Below are 25,888 nucleotides of genomic sequence, written 5' to 3' on the forward strand. Positions count from 1 at the left end.
ACCAGGCTCCATCCTTGACTCCTCTGGGCTCCATTTTTTTTACATTTACTTGAAAAAAATGAAACGAGCCCACTCTAATGTACCTAACCCTCACAGCAATTTTCTTCTGAAGTCAGGAAGCCTTTCATCATCAAGGACGATATAGAAATTTGTTCGGTTGACCTCGATGGAAAGATTTGTCCACGTGTGTTGCAGCACACGCATATGTGGTTACCCATTGTATGAAATTCATCTCTGAAATGACATTTCCTGGCTGAACGCAGCTACAAAGAGAAACCTGACGCAATGTTTCAACTGAGTTGAAGGCAGCGGTGGAAGAAGTATTCAGGTCCTTTACTTAAGTAACTAACATCAGCAGCCAATCGATCGCTCAGTTAGGCCAGTATTTTGCTTTTCATCAGTTTTTATTGAAAAAAGTAGATTGGTTTAAAATAAATTTAAACCGGTTGCCCTTTGATTTATCTCCTGGATTTTTATGTGCAGCCGCATTTAAAACTTTCCTGCTGCAAAAAGTTACTGCTCAGTTTGCTGCTGCACTACACCCGTTGTAAACCACTCCAGGATATATATATATGTGTGTGTGTGTGTGTGTGTGTGTCTGCTGATGAGTCTGCAGCTCAAGGATTGGACTCAACGCCCACGAGAAGTGGCACCAGCGGCAAGGTCGCTGAACCCACCCCCCTCCCACCCCCACCCCTGGAGCAAGCGTCATCATCGAACACGATAGACAGCTAAGAGAGAAGAGTGTGTGTGTGTGTGTGTGTGTGTCCTGCGACATTTTCCCCAGACTGCAGTAAATTGTCATCAGGCTGCTAGAACATTGTCCAGTGAGTGACAAGGGCTTGAATCACAAAATCTTCTCCTCAAAGACAACAGCGTTACATATGTGTTAGTAAAAAAAAACAGTCCTACGTTACTGGCTTCAAAGTCGTCGATTAGCAAACAAGGCATTCATTCTCTTAATGAGGCTTTTATCCAGTCTAGGACAGGGTTTTTTTTAGGACAAAAACACACACAAATCGGTACATTGTTCTTCATGAAAGTGTCTAAGCATCACGATATGTTAAACTACACAATATGTTAGTCTAGGGTGTCCAAGACACAAATTCAGGTGCACTTTATTAACAAAGACCAGACATTTTAGGAAAGGATGGGATGAAATGATTTCATCTCAAGGGGACCAACCGGACCGGGGAATGGGAATCAATGAGTATAAACTGGAAGGTATCATGGTGAGGAACCCAGGGAGTGAGAGTGGCTACGAAATCACCTCGTCACTGTTTAAATATTTGTAAAACCCAGAGTCAGACATTGAGGTTGACCAATAGCATTGATTTATGAAAAAAAAAAATGACGAAATATAGAGATAGAATGTTTCTGCCTGACAGCGACGTTATGAATGCTAAATAGGGGGGTTAAAGTAAAGTGTTACTGTAAAGTATAGACTTCCATTGGCACTTGGTGCCATCATATTTGCTAACTGAAAAGAAAAAGCTTGTGTTGTATGTATTGTTCATGTGAATTTGAACCAGAGGTATCGTATTGCAAATACACAGGCTACATTTCCATTGCTATGTTTTGGTTTAAAAAACAATATCTTCTGCTACGTTTCCCACTCTCATTCCCCCTGCTCTGGTGTTTCGCTCTCTCATTACCCCTGCTCTGGCATTTCCCCCTCTCATTCCCCCTGCTCTGGCGTTTCTCCCTCTCATTCCTCCTGCTCTGGCGTTTCCCCCTCTCATTCCCCCTGCTTTGGCATTTCCCCCTCTCATTCCCCCTGCTCTGGTGTTTCCCCCCTGTCATTCCCCCTGCTCTGGCGTTTCCCCCTCTCATTCCCCCTGCTCTGGCGTTTCCGAGCCCCTAAACCGGAGCCATTTGGAAACACTTCTAACCCGTTTTGGTTTGGAATCTGCGGGGTTGTGTTACAGTCTCAACGGCTGCAAACGGAGACCTTTAGCAACACCGACACTGACGCCAACGTTTCCCCTCCTGATTGGGTCTTATTGGTCATGACGTCTCGTTCTCTGAGACTAAAGCTACTTACGTTACAATGGCAACTACTAGCACCGGGCGGAGTCTCCACGCTGCCTCCTGTTTATGCCCAGTATACGAGAATGTTGATGAGATATGAGGTTAGTTTAAACAGAGATTAGTTATTGTACTGGAGCTAAAAACACTTTTGGCTCAGAGCTCCGCTTAAAAACCAAAACGTAACAATGTAAATGTAGCCATAGAGTTCAAGTAGGACCAGTTGTTGTGATGACAAATTTTAGAAACACAAAAAAACATCAGATATCTATATTTATTCATTCCTTATAAAGCTGCATTCTGCTCGTTGACTCCTTCACCATGACGACCTGAGTGTGTTCAGTGGAATATGACACAATAGTGCCAAACGTTCCAGAGCCAACACATCATATACCGGAATCTTCACCATATCGGTCAACTGGCCTTTGTTTCTGTGTGCAGAACACAAGTCAGGATTAGCTGTTGGCATTTCTAACCATCTCATTCAAACTAGTTTGGAAAAGCATCCCTAACCTGTAGCTATGAGTTACAAGCAGCAGGATTCCCATTATAAAATGGCTGAGAAGTCCTGCTCTTCTGCCTCTTTGGACACGGACCTCCAAGTCATCAGAGGAAGCCGGCTCTCCTCCGAGTCTTCAGACTACTTAGTCCTGGACTTAATTGGACAAGGAGCCTTTGCGAAAGTCGCCAAGTGTGTTAAGTCAGCCACCAATGAGACGGTGGCTGTGAAGATAAGGAAGAAACGTTCAGCGACCGAGGCAGAAGAAGAGGATGCCATCCTGCAAAAGCTGAGGGCGTTTGACCCAGACACGTGGCACTTTGTAAGGTGGGACAGCTCATTCATCTACAAAGCACATCTCTGCCAGGAATTTGAACTGCTGGACATGAATCTCAAGGAATTTGTGAACATGAGACACACCTCGTCACTTCCCCTGAGAGACATCCGGCCTATTTTACATCAGGTGGCCACAGCTCTGCAGCTCCTGAAGAGCTTAGGGATCTCTCATTCAGATCTCAAACCTGAGAACATTATGCTGGTGGACCATGTACGGCAGCCATTAAAGATAAAACTGATTGACTTTGGCTCCGCCTGCGATGCCTCAAAAGCAGAGCAGGGCTCATGTATTCAGCACCGGTGGTACCGGGCTCCTGAGACCATTCTGGGTCTCCCCTGTAACGAGGCCATAGACATGTGGTCCCTGGGCTGCATTGCTGCCGAGCTGTTCCTAGGCTTCCCGCTTTACCCTGGGAGCTGTGACTATGAGAGGATTTGGAAGATAACGCAAACTCAGGGTCAGCTGCCAGGGTACTTCCTCAGCGCTGGACACAAAACGAGTCAGTTTTACCGGAAGACTTGGCCAAATATGTGGAAACTCATGACGCCACACGAGTATGGACGCATCCCATGGATTGACTGCATGTTCGGCTCCCTGGAGGATCTGAAGAAAGTCCGGCAGAAGCCAGACAGGCGTCTGTCAGAAGCGGACACTGTGAGAGATAAGGCTGACCTGGAGAACTTTGTGGAGCTGGTCAAGCAGATGCTGCAGCTGGATCCTACTCAGAGAATAACACCCGGCCAAGTGTTGCAACATGCTTTTGTTACAGTGAGCCATCTGATAGACTTCTGTTGTCCGCAAAGTCTGAGCTCAGATGAGGTTGACGCTGAGCCAACCCAGGAGCCACCCTCAGAAAACCAGTTATCCAAAAGATCCTCCTTTGGGACTCAAAGTCCACAACACATACTGTCAATATCTGACAGGGATAAATCTAGACTTGCCCACATCAAGCATCTGGAAAAAAGAAAGAGGGCCTATGCTGAAATTTCACAGAGTAGCAACAGAAGCCCAGACAGCACCTCCCCCGTACGGAAGAGGAGGAAGATCTGTGTAGGGAGACCTCTGATAAAAAGGTTGTACGGTGAAATTACAAAGGACAGCAAAATAATCCCAGGGATCTCCTCCCCAGAAAGGAAGAGGAGGAAGATCTGTAAAGGTAGACCGCTGATAAAAAGGCCTTACCGTAAAATTACAAAGGGCAGCAAAATAATCCCAAAGATCTCCTCCCCAGAAAGGATGATCATCGATTCAGAGGAGAAAGACACAGAGCTACCAAGTACCTCTAAAAAGGCCCCATCCACTGTGATCCATGTCACATTTCAGAGGAAGAAGGACAAAAAAGAGACAAAAGCAGTAACCAAGATATGGCTCATCGGGTCAAGTTACATCCAAAAAGGGGAGGAAGCAGCGTATGAGAACTTTGGGGAGAACTTCGGACTTAATGCCAAAGTTGAGTGGTTCGGCAAAGGAGGCATGCATTGGAGTGGCGTCCTCCGTCGTTTTTATGCAGAGTGGTCAAACGCTCAGAGTCCCCCTGACATCTTGGTCGTCCACGCTGGTGGCAACGATCTGGGAATGATGCCCGCCAAGAAACTTGCATCCATAATGGAGCAGGACTTGATGCAGCTCAATGCGGAGTTTCCGTCAATGACGATTGCATATTCCTGTATCAACGAGCGGCAAGTGTGGAGAAATGGACCGCCTGGGAGGGTCAATGTCGACAGGAAGACAGTCAACAAATGCATGAGAAAGGTTGTTGGCAACTTTGGCGGCGAAGTCATTGAACATCCCCTCCTGAGATATTTTGACAGGAAAATATTTCTGGCAGACGGAGTGCACTTCACCAAAAAGGGAAATGGCATCTTTGTGACCAGCATCCAGTGTGTCCTGATGACGATCCTTCAGAAAACGCTCCCAAGAAACTATCATTAATCATACCTCTATTATTATTAAAATAGTTGGTAAGGTTAGTATTGTGGTTGCTGTTCCTCTTTAAAGAAATAAATAAAAATCTGTAAGAAAAGAAATGATTGGTGCAATGTCTGTAGGGACAACACAGATTTCCAAATTATAATTAGCAGTGGTGGATGGATAATTATGGATAGCAGCCTGTAGGGGTGGAACGGTACACAGAAGTCACGGTTAATACCTCGGTTCGGTACAATGGACGGAAAAGCAAAACAAAAATGCACATATCAGGCTTTACCACCTAGTGTCATACAGTATCTTCCCTGAGCTAGCTGCAACCGCCTGAAGAAATCAGCTATAAAACTGAAAATACAGCATCTCTTATTTATGAAAGTGCAAAAGAAATTCTACTTAGGCGAGACCTTCCCCCACAAAAGATAAAAGAAAGTATTCTTGCTATTAAGTGCGACAGGCATACCTTTGCCAACTGGCCACGACCTCCTGTAGCTTCTCAGCTAGGTGAGTGCTTGTGTGCTGCTCATACAGGGGCCGCTTTCATTTTCCCACTCAGACTCAATAAAATGAGCGGTCACCGTGACATAGCTATCCATAGCACGCGAAGTCCAACCATCAGTCGTTAGTGAAACGGAGGGTGCAGCTGACAACTCGTGCTCCGTCAACGTCCGTGTTTGGTTGTATATGGAAGGGACTACAGTTTGTCTCATGTGTGGACGGGATGGCATGTTGTAACGAGGTTCGAGTACATGCAGCAAATACCAGGTACCAGGTTCCTCTACGAGTGAATACGGGCGCACTGAAGATGACATGTAAATTCCGATAGCTTCAGTTGGACAGTTTTGTTTCGTCTCGTTCCAGTGATTGGCACGTGGGTGATGGCGTCAGATGTGCGTTAGCATGTTGGATGTATTTCCACTCACATACCCGACAACTGCTGAACGACGCCGACACTCAGTCCTCGTCTTATCCACATCTCTCTCATCTGTACTGCTGTAACTGACTGGGAAACCGAAGTTTTCCCCAAAACTTGCAATCTTAACCCTCATGTTGTCCTCGGGTCCAATTTGACCCGTTTTCAAAATTTCAAAATCAGAAATATGTTGTTATTTTGTTTGTTTTTCATTAAAAAAAAATTACCCCAAAATTAGATGGATTCCATACAATGGTCGTCGCACGTACAATTCATGATCGCTACTTTTATTAAATTTTGGATGTTTTATTCAGGTTTTAGCATTTCCCCAAAAAACTGAAATGCTTTCAAAACTGTATTCTGACTAAACTTAGACTCTTTGAAGTCTCTGATTATCCATCAGCATACGTTCATCTAATACTAGTCATCTTTTCTGCTTTTTTTAACTCAAAAATTAGGTATAATTTCCTACAAATGAGGATTAGTGTGCATGAATCCCAAAAAGGGAGAGTTCTTTACCTTTAAGACTTTAACTACATTTTCCTGATGATACTTACAGACTTTTACTGAAGTAACATTTTCAATTTTGAGTATTTTCACAGTGTGGTATTAGTACTTTTCCTGAAGGAAAGGATCTGAGTACTTCTTCCACCGCTGGTGTTTCAGGGTTTAGAACAGCTCCAACGTCTCCCCCTCTCCTTTCCTCTCCTCCACGCGGGCCGACAGGTGTTCTCATGTGAAATGTGAGCAGGCATTGATCAGGACGATGCTGGAGGCCTAGAGGGGACATCCGACACGGCCCAGGCAGATCTTGTTAACGCTGAGGTTCGGGTTACAGAGGCAGAGGATGGATGAGAGAGCCGTCGCCTGTCAGCGAGAGGAGAGTGGCTGAAAGGCCAAGGGGAGCGTTGGTTAATAATAGATCTATGCAGAGAGGCACGGTGAAGGCGAAGCACTCCTGCATGCAGGGGACGTTATCAAATCCCCTGCTTGTAGACTCCCGTCCAAAACCAAGGTCTTTAGTCCTAAATGTCAACAGTTAAGGCCGTTACACACTGGGGGCGTGACCATAGGCCAGTCCCTCCAGAAAAACGCCATTATGCGATCGCATAATTCAATGCATAATCAGCCAAAGTCCGCATATTTATGCGGGGGCCGCATTTTTTCAAATACACCGGACTTTCGCCGCATAAATTGCAGATTTCCGTGCAAAATATGCGGGGCTTGCGTGATTTCATAATCCCCGCATTTTCGTTGCAAAAAAAGTCACATATATCTTAGCAGAAAGTTGAAAAATGTTGCGTTTACTTCACACAAGAGTAGCCATTTTCCCCTGTTGCCATGGGAACGTTATGAAGTGACGTAATTACGCGACGTGAACGTCATCGAAAAGCTGCAAACCCCGCGATGAAGCCATGATGAAACCGCAGTTTTTGCAAGTTCCAGCAATTTCATCGCATAAAATTGCATAAATATCCCACAGATTTCATCAATTTTTTTTAAGAAAACGTGCCGCATAATCAAGGATTTTTGCCCGCAACAATCACAAAAAAACTCCGCATTTTTCTGGAAGGACTGATAGGCGTAAGGCGTAGGGTTACAACCTCTCCAATAATCCATTCTGGGCTTTTTACAAAAGTTTTTGTTGCTTTTTTGGACGTTTGTGTCGCGTTTTTGACGTTTTGTAACTTTTCTGGAATAATTTTTTTTTTTTTTTTCACATTTTTTGAGTTTTTTTTGGCACTTTTACCAGTTTTTTGTGCTTTTTTTCAACGTCTCTTTATTCAAGGTTTTTTTTCAAGGTTTTTGTCACTTTTTTCAAGGGTTTTTTTCCACAATTTTTACGAGGTTTTTGTCTCTTTCATTCAATTCATGCAGACATGTCCCCGGGACCTCACTAGATAGTTGGATCTAGTTATCTCAAACCCCCCCCCCACTGTTGAAACCAAAGTTATTGACGAAGAAGAGGCGCGACTGCAAATATTTCCTGTCTCGTTCCCCCCAGCCCCCACCCCGCCGACTACTCCTGAGTGTAGTGACCAGGCTAGGGCATAGCGGAAACGGGGTACGGTGGGAAATGCCCCCCTGCACTTTCCATGTCTGTGCCCTCTGTCCCCAACACTTACAACACGCCCGAGTTGATTTGAACGCACCATAAGTAGGCGACGTGCACGTTACTCAGGTTACATCAGTTAACTGATAGACTCCTATAGATAAAGGGTTTTTCTCTCTCTGCCCGCTGTTATTCTCCTCCTTCCTATGCCTTTCTTTCTGCTTTCTCTCCGTCAGTGTTATCATCTCCCTCAGCTCCCCCCCCCCCCCCCCCCCCTCCCTCCTTCCCGTCGCTGACAGCCGCCTGCTCGGTTGTCAGCACCATCTGTCCGTCTGCTTCGAGGGGCTTCCTGCAGGTCGCCGCTACCTCATGTTTTTCAGACACTTTGCTTCTCTCGCCGAGCCCACTGTTTTTCAGAGCCGAATCATGTTAGTTATTAATGTGGAAACATCGACTGAAACCAGACTGGAAACAGGGACATAGATGAAAAGGAAAGATGTTACGTGGTGCATTGGTTTCTACACTCTGGCATTTCCTGGAGAGATTTGTGAATGCAATAACGTTGTCATATGTGAAGTCAGTTCACCAGGAGAATAAGATAATCCAGAATTCCTGAATAGGCTTCTTTTTTTATATATATATATATAAAATGAAGTCAGAATTATCCTGATTGCCAAAAAAGGACTGTCAGATGAATGTAGGGGAGTAAAAAGTACAATATTTCTGTCTGAAATGTAGCGAAGTAGAAAGTGGCACGAAAAGAGAGACTCAAGTAAAGTACAAGTACCTCAACATTTGGACTTGTACAGTACCTGAGTAAATGTACTTAGTTACATTCCACCACTGACTGTAGATGAGAGAAACGGGGGGGAAAAAAAAAGAGTCTCCGGTGAACTCCAGCGTGTCCTGTTCCCGGGCTCACCTTACGTGAGTGACCAAGCATAAACAAAATCTCCGTCCGTGAGCGACAGAACGTGAATGAAACAAGCTATTGTATGAATAAAACGAGGTAGCCGTCACTTACAACGTCCGTAACCGAAAGTGAAGTAACTTAACCGATCAGAACTGATTTTAACCCAAACTACGATGTTTTTCTTAAACTTAATCGTGTGTGTGTGTGTGTCTGTGTGCGTGCATGCATGTGTGTCTGTGTGCGTGCATGCAGGTGTGTCTGTGCATGCTTTGTGTGTGTGTGTGTATATCTGTGTGTCTGTGTGCATGCGTTTGTGTTTGTGTGTGTGTGTGTCTGTGTGCATGCCTGTGTGTGTGTGTGTGTGTGTGTGTGCGTGTGTGCATGATTGTGCCTGTGAGCATGCGTTCACACGCGTGTGTGTGTGTGCGTGCATGCTCGTGTGTATGTGTGCGTGCGTGTTTGGAGCGGGTCTTTTTTTAAACCAAGGCCTGTGCTCTCTTTGTTTTGGCCTGCCATGGCATCTGACATGCTAAGGCTTATTCTCCTCTCTTATTTTGAAAGTGCTGTCAAATCCTAACCGCAATGACTACGAAACCAACGTTTTGTGCAGCTAAAAAAGAACTTCATCTGAGTTTTACGGCAACGTAAAGCACAGTGCTGTTAAAACTTCCCCATTCAATTAAACACGTTAGAATTACAAGAATTACGGTATTACGGTGGCCTTCACTCCTGATACATTCTGGCCCGTGGTATGAAGGAATTTAGGCACCTCTGACCTGGACCAGTAGATGGAGGACATGGCAGTAGAAGGCCAAAGTGCATGAGAGTTAGAGGCAGGCAGGGAGAGAGAGAAAAGGAGGCAGGTGTACGGTGTCTGTTTCAAAACCAAATAATTCATCATCATCTTCATCATCAGTTTGGTTTGTAAAGAGTAACCTTTATTTCACTGTATTGCAGAGCTGCAGCTCGTAATAGAGAGGGTAAAAGAGATCAAAGATAAAGGATGGGAGAAGAAGGGTAAAATAGATTATTCTCATGAAAGGAAATTTCACGACCATGATAGGGTTCTCCCTGTCTGTCCTTTTTAAAGGTCCAGTGTGTAACGTTTTTAGTTGTTCATTATTAAAATCTGTGTTGCCCGTTCACAAACGTGTCCTTTTTCATGAATATTTACCACCACCACCAACTCCAAGTATGCCTATTGGCTTGAAATTTTACATTTGTGTTTGCATGAACTGGGGGAGACGCTCCATATTCATGCTCCATCTTGTAATACGTTAGCTGGTAAGGGACATAAAAGCAAAAGGATATTGAACGGCTACCGTAGCTGTAATACGTACTTTGAACTGTGCGGCGCGAGAAAGAGAGAAATTCTTACACATTGGAGCTTTAAGATGGAGAAACATGCTTCTGCTAACAGACTTCTTGATGTACAGTATTTCATCCGACTACTGTTTCCTTTCAACAAATGGCCAAAGAAAGAAATCGCAATATTTACCATAATAATTCTTACAAACTTACAGGCTTTTCTGGAGGACATACATTACTATGCAAGACTTTAAAAGCCTATTAGAGGTTACATCAATAAATCATAAAGGAAATGGCTTAAAATTGGTATCCACGTGGATGTCAACAAACAGAAGGAAAACAAGTTTCTATCTGCTTGTTTCTCTACGGAAGCGTAGTGTTGCCAACGGCAGAAACAGAAAAACGTATCGCGTTGTAAGGTTTATTGTAATAGCAATATATTTTTAACATACCAACTTATCAAGTTATAACAAGACAATGTACTATTTATGACGTTATAACGAATGATCACGTTAAAAAAATAACAAGAAAATGTTCTCGTTATAACGTAACCCTCTGAAGACGAAAGACCCACCGGCGCGTCCAAACGATGTTTGACAACACTCTGACTCAAAAAGCGATATTACAAAATTTCATTTCAGACATTTATTTACTATTTTAATCATATATAACACTAGCCTGGCTCCGCCCTCCTACATACTTCTGCTCCATTTTCATTTCCCTTCAGTACACCGTCTGGGTTTGCAGTATATTCTTGGGTTTTCTCCGGCCAAATCTTTGGCGGTCCAATCAGTGAACAGAGGGAGTGGGTGGAACGTTGACATTGAGGTCGTGCGCTAGTTTGAGTTGTAGTTCCATAATGGCGGCGGAGAAAGATGCAAGCGAAGCCATTCGGTCCGTTGTGGCAACGCTGCCGAATATCCAGAAGTTAAAGCCTGAGCAAGAACAATCTTTGCTGAGTTGTGTTGGTGGCCATGATGTTGTGGCCCTCTTCCCAACAGGGTTCGGAAACAGTTTGATTTTCCAGCTCGCTCCGTTAGTGGTGAAGGACTTAGCTAAGGCTAACGATAGCGATGCTAAACCGGCGTCACGACCAAACGTTAGCGATTGGTTATGGCAGATCCAGAGTGGCTCTGGGCAGATCCAATAGTTTTAAACTTCAACAGAGTACAGGAAGTTAACACTTGTCAATGGAGAGTGGCCAGACTCTCTGTACAAATGAAATGGACCAGAGTCTGGTAGGACCAGGCTACTATAACCTAAAGACTTTGGTAGACTCATTTCAAGCACCGAAATAATTCGTACAACACATAAGCTAAGGTTTGTTTTCAAAAAGAGATTTGAGGGAATTTTAAAAAGCCAATGTCAACGTTTCAGCTTTAGTGCCAAATTGTCTCTTCACACATCGTTCTCAGACAGATTTGGGCGTCACTATATAGAAAGCTGAGTTTGTTCTGAACATTTTGGTATGAAACACACGGGGATCGGTGCAAACACCTAAATAGGTAAATTTAAGAAGATGTGTGAAATTGCCCTTTTCAATGAGGGTTGATAAGTTTGAATGTTGCAAATATCTTGTTAAAACGTGAAAAATATATCTTGTTAAAACGTAAAAAAAAACATCTTGTTATTACAATAAACTTTTCCACGTAATAATGTGATACTTATAAGTTGTACTGTTTCTGTCAAGTTATCTGCTTCTGTTTTTACGGAAGCGTAGTGCTGCCACGGCAGAAACAGAGAAACGGATCCGTATCACGTTAAAATAGTAGTAAAACAAGAACATGTTCTTGTTATAACTTCATACGTTTGTATGTTGTAGTAACGTGAAAATATCTTGTTAAAACGTGAAAATATCTTGTTACAATAAACGTGCAATACGTGACGCGGATACGTTTGTCTTATTGTACCGTGGCAGCCTTATGCTTCCGTATATTTTCCCCTCAAGTTTAGATTCTCATCTCACAACCAGACTGTTTTTGCGATGCTGTCTCGACAGCGAGGCTGAATCAGTAGAAACTAATTGCGCTCCAGTAAATGATCTTGGTTTTTATCGTATCGGTAAAAAGAAAACTCGTTCGACAACATACACTTCCTCAGCGTGCGTCTCGGGGAATCTTAGATGTGATTAACATTTTTTTAAAAAGCACAGAACCTGAAATACTTTTCTGTGCTCCCGTGGATGTGAGTAATCAGCAGTCAAGACGAGACGGATGGCGCTGCGGGGGGCGTTCAGGATGCTGCTGTTGCGTCCGTCTGAAGGCCATTAGACAAATCTTTTCTGAAGAGTTTCGAGCAACGCTGGCCTCTGGTCTGATCTTCCGAAGCCAATAGGAAACTGTTGAGTTGGAATGACAAGAACAGACGAAAACAGGGACAACGTTATTTATTTCAGACAGCAGCACTGAATTAAGTAGTTCATTTTTAGAGCTGTGTGTTTGTATGAATGTTTGTAATAGAATAAAAAAGCCCTGAAATGAAACAAGTATTTTCCAAGGCTGCGTGTGTGCGTGTGTGCGTGTGTGTGTGTGTGTGAGATCCTTGCTTTTCTGAACCAACATTATCTTTGGATGGACACACACACACACACACACACACACACACACACACACACACACACACACACACATACACACATGCACACATGCACACGCTGCATTTTTTCTCAAGAAAAGAAAGAAATCTTGCCTCCAGTGTGCTTTCCAGTCAGCTGCTCTTATTAATGCTCAGTATTTTCTAACCCTCATTTAACCGGGTTATCTGAGTAGGAACGTATTTATGGCATGCAGTCGAGGGTCATAACTACTTGTAAGTACTGTACGGGGCTAAGGATTAAATTCCTACACTCACCCATAAACAAAGGTTGTTTCTTTCTTTATGTTTGCTATTCGGCCCCTGCGGCCAGTTTAAAGACAAACAGGACTATAACCGTTTATTTTTTAGGGATAATGTGATGATTTTTTTCTATACAAATGCTTCTAAGAAATTATTCAAATGAAGCCTTTTGAGCAGACTGATGTCATGAAGTGGCCATTATTGGCGTGTTATCAAGACGCATACTCGTTTTTTAGCGTGTTTATCAACGCCGTTTGGCCTCCATTCACTTACATTACCTTGTGATTGCGTGTGAATTGACGCCGTAGCGAGTAGTATGAAAGGGCGGAAATCCGCGTGTGGGGGTTGGACTTTCACAGGACTTTCACCCAGGAGAGCTGGGATCGCGTGTGATGTTTCCTTTCCACGTTTGTTGTTTTCCTAAACCCAACCCCGTTCTTCTTTTCCTGAACCCAACCCGCGTGTGACGTTTCCTAAACCCAACCGTAGCCTCGCAATAACACGTAGCCTCGCGATAACGCGCCGCGTGGCTTTAGAAAGTGGCGTGTATGTTTACGCAAAGTCATGATGTCACATTGTTCTGAGAAGGAAAAATCCCTTTTGGCTGAACTGATCAGCACTCATACACCGGCATGTGAAGCCTGTCAAGATTGGTCACACGCGGAGACTTTGTCGTTTTAAAGGGGATTTGAGACAAAAAGGTTGGAAACCACTGGACCAGGAAATGGGATTAGAAAAGGAAGTCCAATAGGTTGGAGCTTGATTTTGGGAATCACCGGTCCACATGGTTCCTATACCAATTACGATGTAGCTGTCCCATTAATGAATTAATTAATTAATAATATGATGCAATGTTGCAAATCAACCGTCAGATATTTAACTCTGTCATTAACAGACATGCTATTTTAGCTTTAGATACACTTTCTAAATTGAATTTCCAGAAAGTGTATAGTAGGGGTGTAAGAAAAAATCGATACACTCGAGTATCGCGATATGTTTTTTTGCAATACTGTATCGATTTTCAAAAACACAATATTGATTTTTTTTTTTTTACGTGCAAAAATATTCATGCAAGACAGTGATTCACGTTTATGTTGTGTTTAAACCCCCTACCGCTAGATGGCTATGCTGAGACGCACCACTAGTGTCGTTGCCTAGCAGTGCCTAGCAGTGCCTAATAGTGCCTAGCAGTGCCTAGCAGTGCCTAGCAGTGCCTAGCAGTACCTAGCAGTGCCTAACAGTGCCTAGCAGTGCCTAGCAGTGCCTAACAGTGCCTAGCAGTGCCTAGCAGTGCCTAGCAGTGCCTAACAGTGCCTAGCAGTGCCTCACAGTGCCTAGCAGTGCTTCACTTTTTGCTAGAAGCTAACAATGTAGCTATGGCTGAACTTTGGCCTACTTTAGCATATAAACATTAGCTCACTAAGAACCTGGGAACCACAATCCCAAACTGGCAGTTTGATTTTCTGTGTACTGAATTGTAAACTTCTTTGACTTTTATGCACATCATGTCTTTATTTAAATATTAGTTTTTCTAAAATGATAAATCCCAATATATCGCTTTACGCACACAGTATTGAAATATATTGCAATATATTGAATTGTGACCCATGTATCGTGATACGTATCGTATCGCCAGATTTTTGCCAATACACAGCACTAGTGTATAGCCTACATATTAGTGCATTCTAAAATTACACAGGATTGTATCCATATCCCCCACCTCTAGGTCTTTATATGTTGCGTTTTTGAAATTTCATTTTTTAGATGTTTTGTTTTTTAACGTTTTTTCAAACTTTTTGGTGGTGAAAACAACAACTATCTCTACAGAAGCCAGTAAAAAATTAGCTTCAGGCAAAGTCGAATTTGCAAGTGAAAAAACAACAACTTGACGTTGAACCCTGCAGCACTTTAAATATTTCTGCTCATGTATCAAAAAACTCTCAGGCTTAATTAAAAAACCCATTCCACTGTTTGCTGTGTCTCTCTCTCTCCCTCATCAGGCGTTGCTGAAGATGGACTGCCAGGGTCTGGTTGCCAGACTGGTCCTGGATTTCGTCTTGCTGACCACGGCGGTGGAGGTGGCGTTCCGCTGGAGGGAACTGGCCGAGAAACTTGCTCGAGTGTCCAGACAGCAGATGGAGGCCTACGAGGCTCCGCACCGCGACAAGAACGGCCTGTTGGACAATGAGGTGAGAGACGGTGGGATTGTATCTCCACAGGTTTTTAAAAACAGGGGAACTGTCTGCATGTGGGTGGATAGACAACCCGTTGTCACTCCCAACTTGTAAAGTACGCTTGGTCAGTGTCTCTCAGCGTCAACGTAACCGACGGAAAAATCACCCTTCAGCGTCTGTATGGAACGCACCGGGCAGAGCAACAGCTCGACCGCGGCGCTGTAAGATGACGTAGTATTAAGAGAGACAACGGTAGAGAGTAGTATTTAGAGAGACAACAGTAGAGAGTAGTATGTAGGGAGACAACAGTAGAGAGTAGTATGTAGAGAGACAACAGTAGAGAGTAGTATGTAGAGACAACGGTAGAGAGTAGTATGTAGAGAGACAACAGTAGAGAGTAGTATGTAGAGAGACAACAGTAGAGAGTAGTATGTAGAGAGTAGTATTTAGAGAGACAACAGTAGAGGGTAGTATGTAGGGAGACAACAGTAGAGAGTAGTATGTAGAGAGACAACAGTAGAGAGTAGTATGTAGAGAGACAACGGTAGAGAGTAGTATGTAGAGTCAACAGTAGAGTAGTATGTAGAGAGACGACAGTAGAGAGTAGTATTTAGAGAGACAACAGTAGAGAGTAGTATGTAGAGAGACAACCGTAGAGAGTAGTATGTAGAGAGACAACAGTAGAGAGTAGTATTTAGAGAGACAACAGTAGAGAGTAGTATGTAGAGACAACGGTAGAGAGTAGTATGTAGAGAGACAACAGTAGAGAGTAGTATGTAGAGAGACAACAGTAGAGAGTAGTATGTAGAGAGTAGTATTTAGAGAGACAACAGTAGAGGGTAGTATGTAGGGAGACAACAGTAGAGAGTAGTATGTAGAGAGACAACAGTAGAGAGTAGTATGTAGAGAGACAACGGTAGAGAGTAGTATGTAGAGTCAACAGTAGAGTAGTATGTAGAGAGACGACAGTAGAGAGTAGTATTTAGAGAGACAACAGTAGAGAGTAGTATGTAGAGAGACAACCGTAGAGAGTAGTATGTAGAGAGACAACAGTAGAGAGTAGTATTTAGAGAGACAACAGTAGAGAGTAGTATGTAGAGAGACAACGGTAGAGGGTAGTATGTAGAGAGACAACGGTAGAGAGTAGTATGTAGAGAGACAATGGTAGAGAGTAGTATGTAGAGAGACAACGGTAGAGAGTAGTATGTAGAGAGACAACAGTAGAGAGTAGTATGTAGAGAGACAACCGTAGAGAGTAGTATGTAGAGAGACAACAGTAGAGAGTAGTATTTAGAGAGACAACAGTAGAGAGTAGTATGTAGAGACAACGGTAGAGAGTAGTATGTAGAGAGACAACAGTAGAGAGTAGTATGTAGAGAGACAACAGTAGAGAGTAGTATGTAGAGAGTAGTATTTAGAGAGACAACAGTAGAGGGTAGTATGTAGGGAGACAACAGTAGAGAGTAGTATGTAGAGAGACAACAGTAGAGGGTAGTATGTAGAGAGACAACGGTAGAGAGTAGTATGTAGAGTCAACAGTAGAGTAGTATGTAGAGAGACGACAGTAGAGAGTAGTATTTAGAGAGACAACAGTAGAGAGTAGTATGTAGAGAGACAACCGTAGAGAGTAGTATGTAGAGAGACAACAGTAGAGAGTAGTATTTAGAGAGACAACAGTAGAGAGTAGTATGTAGAGAGACAACGGTAGAGGGTAGTATGTAGAGAGACAACGGTAGAGAGTAGTATGTAGAGAGACAATGGTAGAGAGTAGTATGTAGAGAGACAACGGTAGAGAGTAGTATGTAGAGAGACAACAGTAGAGAGTAGTATGTAGAGAGACAACCGTAGAGAGTAGTATGTAGAGAGACAACAGTAGAGAGTAGTATTTAGAGAGACAACAGTAGAGAGTAGTATGTAGAGACAACGGTAGAGAGTAGTATGTAGAGAGACAACAGTAGAGAGTAGTATGTAGAGAGACAACAGTAGAGAGTAGTATGTAGAGAGTAGTATTTAGAGAGACAACAGTAGAGGGTAGTATGTAGGGAGACAACAGTAGAGAGTAGTATGTAGAGAGACAACAGTAGAGAGTAGTATGTAGAGAGACAACGGTAGAGAGTAGTATGTAGAGTCAACAGTAGAGTAGTATGTAGAGAGACGACAGTAGAGAGTAGTATTTAGAGAGACAACAGTAGAGAGTAGTATGTAGAGAGACAACCGTAGAGAGTAGTATGTAGAGAGACAACAGTAGAGAGTAGTATTTAGAGAGACAACAGTAGAGTAGTATGTAGAGAGACGACAGTAGAGAGTAGTATGTAGAGAGACGACAGTAGAGAGTAGTATGTAGAGAGACGACAGTAGAGAGTAGTATGTAGAGAGACGACAGTAGAGAGTAGTATGTAGAGAGACGACCGTAGAGAGTAGTATGTAGAGAGACGACAGTAGAGAGTAGTATGTAGAGAGACGACAGTAGAGAGTAGTATGTAGAGAGACGACAGTAGAGAGTAGTATGTAGAGAGACGACAGTAGAGAGTAGTATGTAGAGAGACAACAGTAGAGAGTAGTATGTAGAGAGACAACAGTAGAGAGTAGTATGAAAGACCGAAAGCCTGCGTAAAAGCGGTTTCATGCTTCTTGCATTCAGCGCGGTCGGGGGCGCTGCGGACGGTGCGCGTGGTCACCGCGAACCGTCTGGTCTTTCATACTGATTGCGGTCAGAGCGGCTCAAAGGACGGACTTCTTCTCTCCTGTAGCCAATCATTGCAACGCGGTCTATGCGACCGTGTCCGCATTGTTACAAAATCTTGAAAGGGCACGGCTCGGCGATCAGACCCTCCGCTGACCCTCCGCACACAGTCGCCTAGGCCGCGTTTGCGTCATATTGCCGTCCGCACCGCGCTGAACACAAGAAGCATGAAACACTTTAAGGAGGTTGGTTGGCCCCCCCGCCAAACAACCGGTCATTATGTCAGATACCGTTCATTTAGGCACCGATGCCATATTAGCACAGCGTTTCGGTACCCAACTCTAGTTATTTTTAGCCTACATCTGTTAACATTTTGGCAAATTCGCACCACTAAAAGTATTCCTCTCTGTCCATCCTCTCCTCTCTGTCTTTGACCCTGATCCCAACCGTTCAGTCCATGTGGAAGCCAGCCTACGACTTCCTCCTAACGTGGGCCGCCCACATCGGGGACAGCTACCGAGACGTGATCCAGGAGCTCCACCTCGGCCTAGACAAGATGAGGAACCCCATCACCAAGAGGTGGAAGCACCTGACGGGCACGCTAATCCTCGTCAACTGCCTCGATACGCTCCAAAGTGCCGCCTTCTGTCCCACGGGATACGGAGATTTCGCCGTGTGAACACTTTCACGCACCTGGAGAACACTTTCTGTTAAAAAGTCTATGAGGGCTGTTCCGATACCAGTATCGGAAAAGTCTCCGATATGGCCTAAAATGCTGGCATGGGTATCGGAGAGTACTGGAGTTTATGCACCGATCCAGTACCACGTAGTTTAGCCCTGAAGAAAATCTACTTTAAAGTAGATATTCATGTTCTTTTTCCGTTATGGCTGACTGTCAAACTGGATAATAAAAGAAAGTTCTGTGGCGTTCATTGTTTGGGTTTGTTCATGTTTCACAAAGACTTTAACCTGAGCCAGACCGAACAACAAATATAGAAATCATACCGCATCCATACAGGGATAGTAGTATACAGCTGTCAAAACATAATAATATATATGACACCCTGGTATCGGATCAGTACTCGGTATCGGCCGATTCGCAAGTTCAGGTATCGGAATCGGTATCAGGAAGCAAAAAAATGAAATCGGACCATCTCTGGTTACTGGAGCTCAATACGTGTGCGGAGTTTTGTCTTGGACAGTTGGACAAGCTTCTGGGAAGCCTCTGATCTTCACGTCAGATCTGTAGGTCCTCTTGTTTGGAGTCTTGGACCGGCGTCATCGGTGGCAGCATCGATAGGTTCCCATTAAGCGCCAGATGTAGAAACGTTATTGGACGATTCCTGGCATTGAATAAGTCAATGTGAAACTGGAGGATCTATCTGTTTGTATGCCTTTTGTTAGGTTTATCCTGCTTTCTCTATGTCCCTTCTTTTGGCTGTTCCCTTTTAATTTCGCTGCAATCGATGACAGTGTGTATGAGTTCTTCTTTCCGTTTCCACATCTTCCTCAGGTCAACATCAGAGACCTCAACCACTGCAGTATACGTAACCACACGTACTGTGAACTTTGACCTGTCCGCCGTCTTTAAAAGCTGTTTTGACCCCCTTTGTTTGCAAGCTAAATTTTTTACGCACAACGCAACTTTTCCCCTCCATTCTTTCACTGCTTCTCACTGGCGGAAGAAGGCGGAGCTGATGTGTTAAAAAAGTTGTTGCATACATTCAAAACATTAAGAGCATTTGTCAGCAGTAATTAGCCAAAAACAGTCATGCTAAAGTCACGTGTGACTCGCAAGATACACTTCTATTTTTTAAACTTGCAGAACGATACAGGTGATGTATTTTCGTGGCAGTGTTATTCTTGTGTACTGTACGCTTGAAGAGTTAGAACTTCTAAAATCAAAATTACAACCGTGGTACATTTTGGACGCTTGAGTTTTTAGCTTAACATCCAAATCTCTTTTCCTTTTTAAAGCATGAAATCCTACATTTATTATACGTAAGTGCATCCAATATTTTCAAGATGTTAGACTGTTGCACACGTTTTTGTTTTTTCAGAGATTACGTATGTGATGAAGATAGACCTAAAATATTCATGATAATGTTGAAATTCCTGCTAAAGGTGCCAGTACATCACCTTTCTCATGCAAGTTTGCTATTTTCTTAACTTTCTGACTCCTCCGAAGCATAACTATCATTATTTTCTTGTGGTGCATATTACTGGAGTGTTTTTTCAACCAGACTGCAAGGCAATACTATAGGACAAATGTGCATTGTCAATTTGGTCCACTAAAAGTGCTTTATTTCTTGCTGACAGGCTCAGAATATTATTCTAAGTGTCTGACAACATTATGGAAAGGATCCCTACAGAGATAGACTTTTTTTTAAAGAGTAACATCCTCTTTGTTTAACCAGAAACAGCTCTGAGGTCGCTAGCGCTAAACCCACCAGACTCCATTTAAATAAACTGCACTTTTAGCGTGTATAGAACCAACATATTTTCACATGTAAATCTGTAAACTATGTGTTTATTCCAACCACAACTAAAGTTGTGATGGTTGGAAAAGTGGAAAGACGACCCAAAACGGCTTTTCATAGTTTTATTTTGTGTCTGTCGACTGTAAATGAAGTGTATTTTACGATGCTAAAATTACTGTTTATTTACATGGAGTCTGGTGGGTTGTTAACGCAATTTAGCGGATGTATTTATGTTTAAAAAAGGATCTTAATCTTTTAACAGAAATTACTTTCTGTAGGAATCCCTTCCATAATGTTGTCAGACACTTAGAATATTAATCTGAGCCTGTTGCAAATGAGCACTATTGTGAACGTAAATTGAGGATGCGCAATTGCCCTATTAACTTACATTGTAGCTTGTTTCTCCGCTGCCGACTGCAGCGAGCTCACTTAATACTGGACCAACGTCAAAGAATGTTGTTCCCATCAGTCACTTAGACACAAAAACATAGGAAAATAGGGTAAAAAAAAAAAAACAAAGTTACCCTTTAACTTAAGTCACATCAGCTGTTACAGTCAGATGAACTTGTGGGTTCAGGACAGGCACACACAGTTTACTGCTTAACTAAATGACGTGGCTTTCAATTGGGACTCATTATATCAGAAAATATCTAGTTTTTGTGTAATTTATATTTAAAGGAGCCTTTTGTCTCTGATTTGGGTTTCTACCTATGTTGTTTAAGTATAACTAATGGGCTTTGATGGTTTTATTGTTCATTTCTACATCTGTTTTCGTGTCAGTCTTTTGTTTTCATTTTCGTTTCAATAATGTTTTGCGACTGCTACAGTGTTCCGGTGTCTGTTTTGGAATATGAAGATGCTCTGAACAGAAAATGTGCGAGGAGATTATATATGTCTATATATTTGTACTAAATGCCGATTAAGTATTGACACATTCTTAAGTTGCGTTGTGTCACCTGTGACAGGTCGCAGATCTGTTTTTCTGTTGAGAAGGTTTCAATAAAACCGAGAAAAAAAAATGTAAAACAACTTGTAATGACTGAATGTGTGTTTGCAAAAGAAGACTACACATTATTTAATTTTATTTGAAGTATATCTGGACATTAAAACACTCCCAATCCCACTGATTTGTCAAGTGAAAGAAATATCTGTGCAGTAGATCGAAGTAGGGTTGAGGATGAATCGATATTATTGATTATTGACTTTCACTGGCCTAGACCGGCGGGGGAGGGTGTATAGCACGGATATGATACTATGAATAAAATTGAATTGAATATTGTGAAGGTACGGTTATCTTGTCTTATTCTTGATTTTTTTTTTTTAAAGTAACAAATTACCTTTTTGTGTTACACATTTAAAGTGACATACGGTGTTAATTGATTTTAAGATATGGTTTTGCATACATTTTGCATCTTGTTTGGGAAAAAGTATTCTTATTCATATTTTGTTATTAACCATGTCAAGCAGCCCTACACTGTAAACCATTTACAAATGTTACTTAAGTAAAAGTATGTATGTATCATAGAGCGAGCGAGCCGAGCATCAAGCTGAGGTGACGTAAAGTGTGCGAGACGAGAGATGTAGTTCCCTGGGCGGCTACACACAAAACTTAGTAGTACTACGACAAACCTACGACAAACTGAGACTTTCTTCAGTTGAAAGATTATCTTTGAAACTGACGAACATCATGGGCCCTGTCTTGCACCCGGCGTAGCACGGCGTAAAGCCCGACCCAAGTGTCTTGGCTAGTTTAAGACCGACGCAGTTGTCAGTTTCCCGTCCAGCGCCCGCGTCGTTTAAATAGTAAATGCACCTGCGCCCATCTGTGGCCCATGGGCGTGCTGTTCTTACAGGGAGGTGTGTTTAGGTGCATTCTGGGCGTGCTGGTCTTACAGGGAGGTGTGTTCAGGTGCATTCTGGGCGTGCTGGTCTTACAGGGAGGTGTGTTCAGGTGCATTCTGGGCGTGTTGCTATCGTGAGGCAGCGGGAAGTGATGGCACCATTGACCAACAAAAACCTGGTCTAAAGTCAATAACGCAGCATTTCATTGTTATTTTAACAGCGAATTAGTAAGATGCTCCTAGGCTTGTGCACAGCGCGCACACTATGCTTGTTACACACACAGGGACGCACTGCAGCACACACACATGCAGAAGATTACATATAAAAATATTACGGTGCAAATCCGCCATCATAATAGCAATGCGCCAAGGTCCAAACGCGCCTGGCTTTTAAAGGGAATGGGAGATGATCTCTGATTGGTTTATTGCATGTTGCACCCAAAACACACCTCTGATTAATGAAGACACTAAGTACAACCCTTTAGAACCATAAGCCCGGCGCACGGACCCTTTTTTCTGCCGTCAAACTAACAAAAGTGGATTTGGACACGCCCTAAACGCACCTTTCACGCCGTGCACTTAGATCGTTAAAATAGGGCCCCATATGTGTAATCCATGGCTCAATTCAAACGGGATCCAAAAATAATTCGCCTCTCCCCGTTCACTACCATGCACATTTCTTTCCGAATGAAGGTCCCATGAGGTCCACCAGAAAGGGAGGGGAGGGGGGGGGGGCTTTGCCTCTCTATACTGACGCGTGGGAAGTGATGCCAGCCTCCCTGGTCACTTTGGTCCTTTTGGTAAAACGACAGGTGCTGCACAGCTGATAATCCCATTAGTTATGACGTCATGTCACATCTATTGTTTTATATCTATGGGTGAAACTGACTTCCATCTGTCATTGTCTGACTCTGGGTAGGACAGCAAACACACTTTCCTCAAAATGATGGACTTCCTCATGGTGATAAATGTGTGCAGATATGCAGCAAAGGGTCGACGGATTCTTTTTTTTCACCTCTGTGAATGTGCAAATCGCGGCCCGACTGCGATGGTTCCTGCATAAGTGGCTGTGTAGTGTGTAGTGTGTCAAGTGTGAGCGTTGCGTGACGCTGCCGTCATCAATTCCACCCGGACCATACAGCGGATTCCTTCGTGTAAGCACAAACACGCCGAAAACACATCCAAATATCATAAATGAATGCACAAACACGTGCTGCGAATGCGTGCGCAAACACCACACGTGAATGCATTCAAACCCATCCTAGTATGCTCTCTTTCCCAGCCACACGCTGTCCTCTACACACAGACACACACGCACACACACACACACTTTAATGTGCTTTAATTAAAGCAGATAATTATTCACCCTCAGAGGACAGGCCACCTTGACAGAGTCGTCCTTCGCCTCTCGATGACTCACCCTCAACATTCCTGCTCGTCTCCTGGATATGACTCCAAGCTCTTTTTTTATTTATTACATCAAACTGCTATAAAGGAATAACAAGTGCAACCACCACTGTGTGCAGCCACTCGTGTTTACAGATTCTCTTTGCACCGAGAGAAATATTCATACGGAGATAATAAAAAAAAAAAACACGTTCGTCTCCAAAATCTCCTAAGCTTGTCTGGCGTTTTCTTTAGGGACGCAGAATGGAGAGCAGAGTTTTCTTATCGCCCGACACAACTCTTGAAGTTTCTGCATTAAAAAAGCTACAGTTAGAGCTGTGTTCGAAAATCGTTCCCTCATTCACTCACTCACTACTCCCTACCTAGTGTCTATTAAATAGGGAACTACACTCACCTAAAGGATTATTAGGAACACCCTACTAATACCGTGTTTGACCCCCTTTCGCCTTCAGAACTGCCTTAATTCTTTGTGGCATTGATTCAACAAGGTGCTGGAAGCATTCTCTAGAAATGTTGGCCCATATTGAGAGGATAGCATCTTGCAGTTGATGGAGATTTGTGGGATGCACATCCAGGGGACGAAGCTCCCGTTCCACCACATCCCAAAGATGTTCTATTGGGTTGAGATCTGGTGACTGTGGGGGCCATTTTAGTACAGTGAACTCATTGTCATGTTCAAGAAACCAATTTGAAATGATTTTAGCTTTGTGACATGGTGCATTATCCTGCTGGAGGTAGCCATCAGAGGATGGGTACATGGTGGTCATGAAGGGATGGACATGGTCAGAAACAATGCTCAGGTAGGCTGTGGCATTTAAACAATGCCCAATTGGTACTAAGGGGCCTAAAGTATGCCAAGAAAACATCCCCCACACCAGTACACCACCACCAGCCTGCCCAGTGGTAACAAGGCATGACGGATCCATGTTCTCATTCTGTTTACGCCAAATTCTGACTCTACCATCTGAATGTCTCAACAGAAATTGAGACTCACCAGACCAGGCAACATTTGTCCAGTCTTCAACTGTCCAATTCTGGTGAGCTTGTGCAAATTGTAACCTCATTTTCTTATTTTTAGTGGAGATGAGTGGTACCCGGTGGGGTCTTCTGCTGGTGTAGAACATCCGCCTCAAGGTTGTGTGTGTTGTGGCTTCACAAATGCTTGGCTGCATACCTCGGTTGTAACGAGTGGTTATTTGAGTCAAAGTTGATCTTCTATCAGCTGACCTCTAGCATCAACAAGGCGTTTTCGCCCCCCAGGACTGCTGCATACTGGATGATTTTCCTTTTTCAGACCATTCTTTGTAAACCCTAGAAATGGTTGTGTGAGCAGATTGTGAAATACTCAGACCAGCCCGTCTGGCACCAACAACCATGCCACGCTCAGAGTTGCTGAGATCACCTTTCTTTCCCATTCTGACATTCAGTTTGGAGTTCAGGAGATTGTCTAGACCTGGACCACACCCCTAAATGCACTGAAGCAGCTGCCATGTGATTGATTGATTAGATAATTGCAGTAACGAGAAATCTTACAGGTGTTCCTAATAATCCTTTAGGTGAGTGTATATTGGGAATGACCAAACGAGATGTCGGACACTACACCAAAGACATCGTGGCATCAGGAGATCGCCGATTATTTGTGTGGCGGAGGCGGGCGAGCCCAGCATCACGTAAACAAACTGAAACTAAAATACTTCCAATACGTCCCTGAAACAAACCGAGCACTCAGGAGAATATTAAAGGTTGTATATTATATATGTTGCATGTTACGTTTCCACTGTGTAGAAACGGAAGCCTGCTCCATTTCTCCTTTTCAGTTTTTCGCGTGGACTTCTGCTTCTTCTTCTTCTCCTTTGGGAAAACACGGCTGCGTTGCATTGTGGTATACAGGAGTAAAATGTGGGCTACATCATATGTACGCTCTAGCTGTGCATTGTGGGTATTTCATAGTGGACTATATAGTGAATGAAATTTACCGCTGATAATTCAAACACCACTACAAAATGGAGAACACACTATATAGCAGAGGTGTGGACTCGAGTCATGTGACTTGGACTCGAGTCAGACTCGAGTCATGAATTTGATGACTTCAGACTCGACTCGACAAAATATACAAAGACTTGCAACTCGACTTGGACTTTAACATCAATGACTCGTGACTTCACTTGGACTTGCGCCTTTTGACTCGAGAAGACTTGCTACTTCCCATGAAAACTGGGGAAGAAAATGTTCACACGGCCGCGCCGCTCTCAGTTTATCTGCATCTGTGAAAAAAATGTGCACCACCTGTATGCATGCAGAGAGCACGCGCGCTGCCTGCACGACATCCAATCACTGTAGTCCCACGTTGTTTTGATTCGACAGCATCTAAGCAGGCACATTGCAAGACAACCAATGAAGCACAAGCAACAACGCGCCAGTTGGCAAAATGATACCGAAGATAGTTTCGTCTGGCTATAAAAATTACGAGGTAGTCGAGAAAAAAAGAGTTGCA

General features: G+C 43.3%; 1 protein-coding gene across 1 annotated transcript in view; it reads left to right on the plus strand.

The window, feature by feature from the left end:
- The window catches only part of LOC116053699 (SH3 domain-binding protein 4-A-like), a 36,460-nt gene extending 17,953 nt beyond the window's left edge, over positions 1-18,507 (plus strand). Inside the window, exons 4-5 of the mRNA XM_031304806.2 lie at positions 14,810-14,998; positions 18,121-18,507. Coding sequence (XP_031160666.1) covers positions 14,810-14,998; positions 18,121-18,345 — 414 coding nt within the window. The 3' untranslated portion in view covers positions 18,346-18,507. The remainder of the gene's footprint in view (positions 1-14,809; positions 14,999-18,120) is intronic.
- Positions 18,508-25,888: the final 7,381 nt, after the last annotated feature.

This window comes from Sander lucioperca, chromosome 24, assembly GCF_008315115.2.
Source record: "Sander lucioperca isolate FBNREF2018 chromosome 24, SLUC_FBN_1.2, whole genome shotgun sequence".
Classification (NCBI taxonomy): domain Eukaryota; kingdom Metazoa; phylum Chordata; class Actinopteri; order Perciformes; family Percidae; genus Sander; species Sander lucioperca.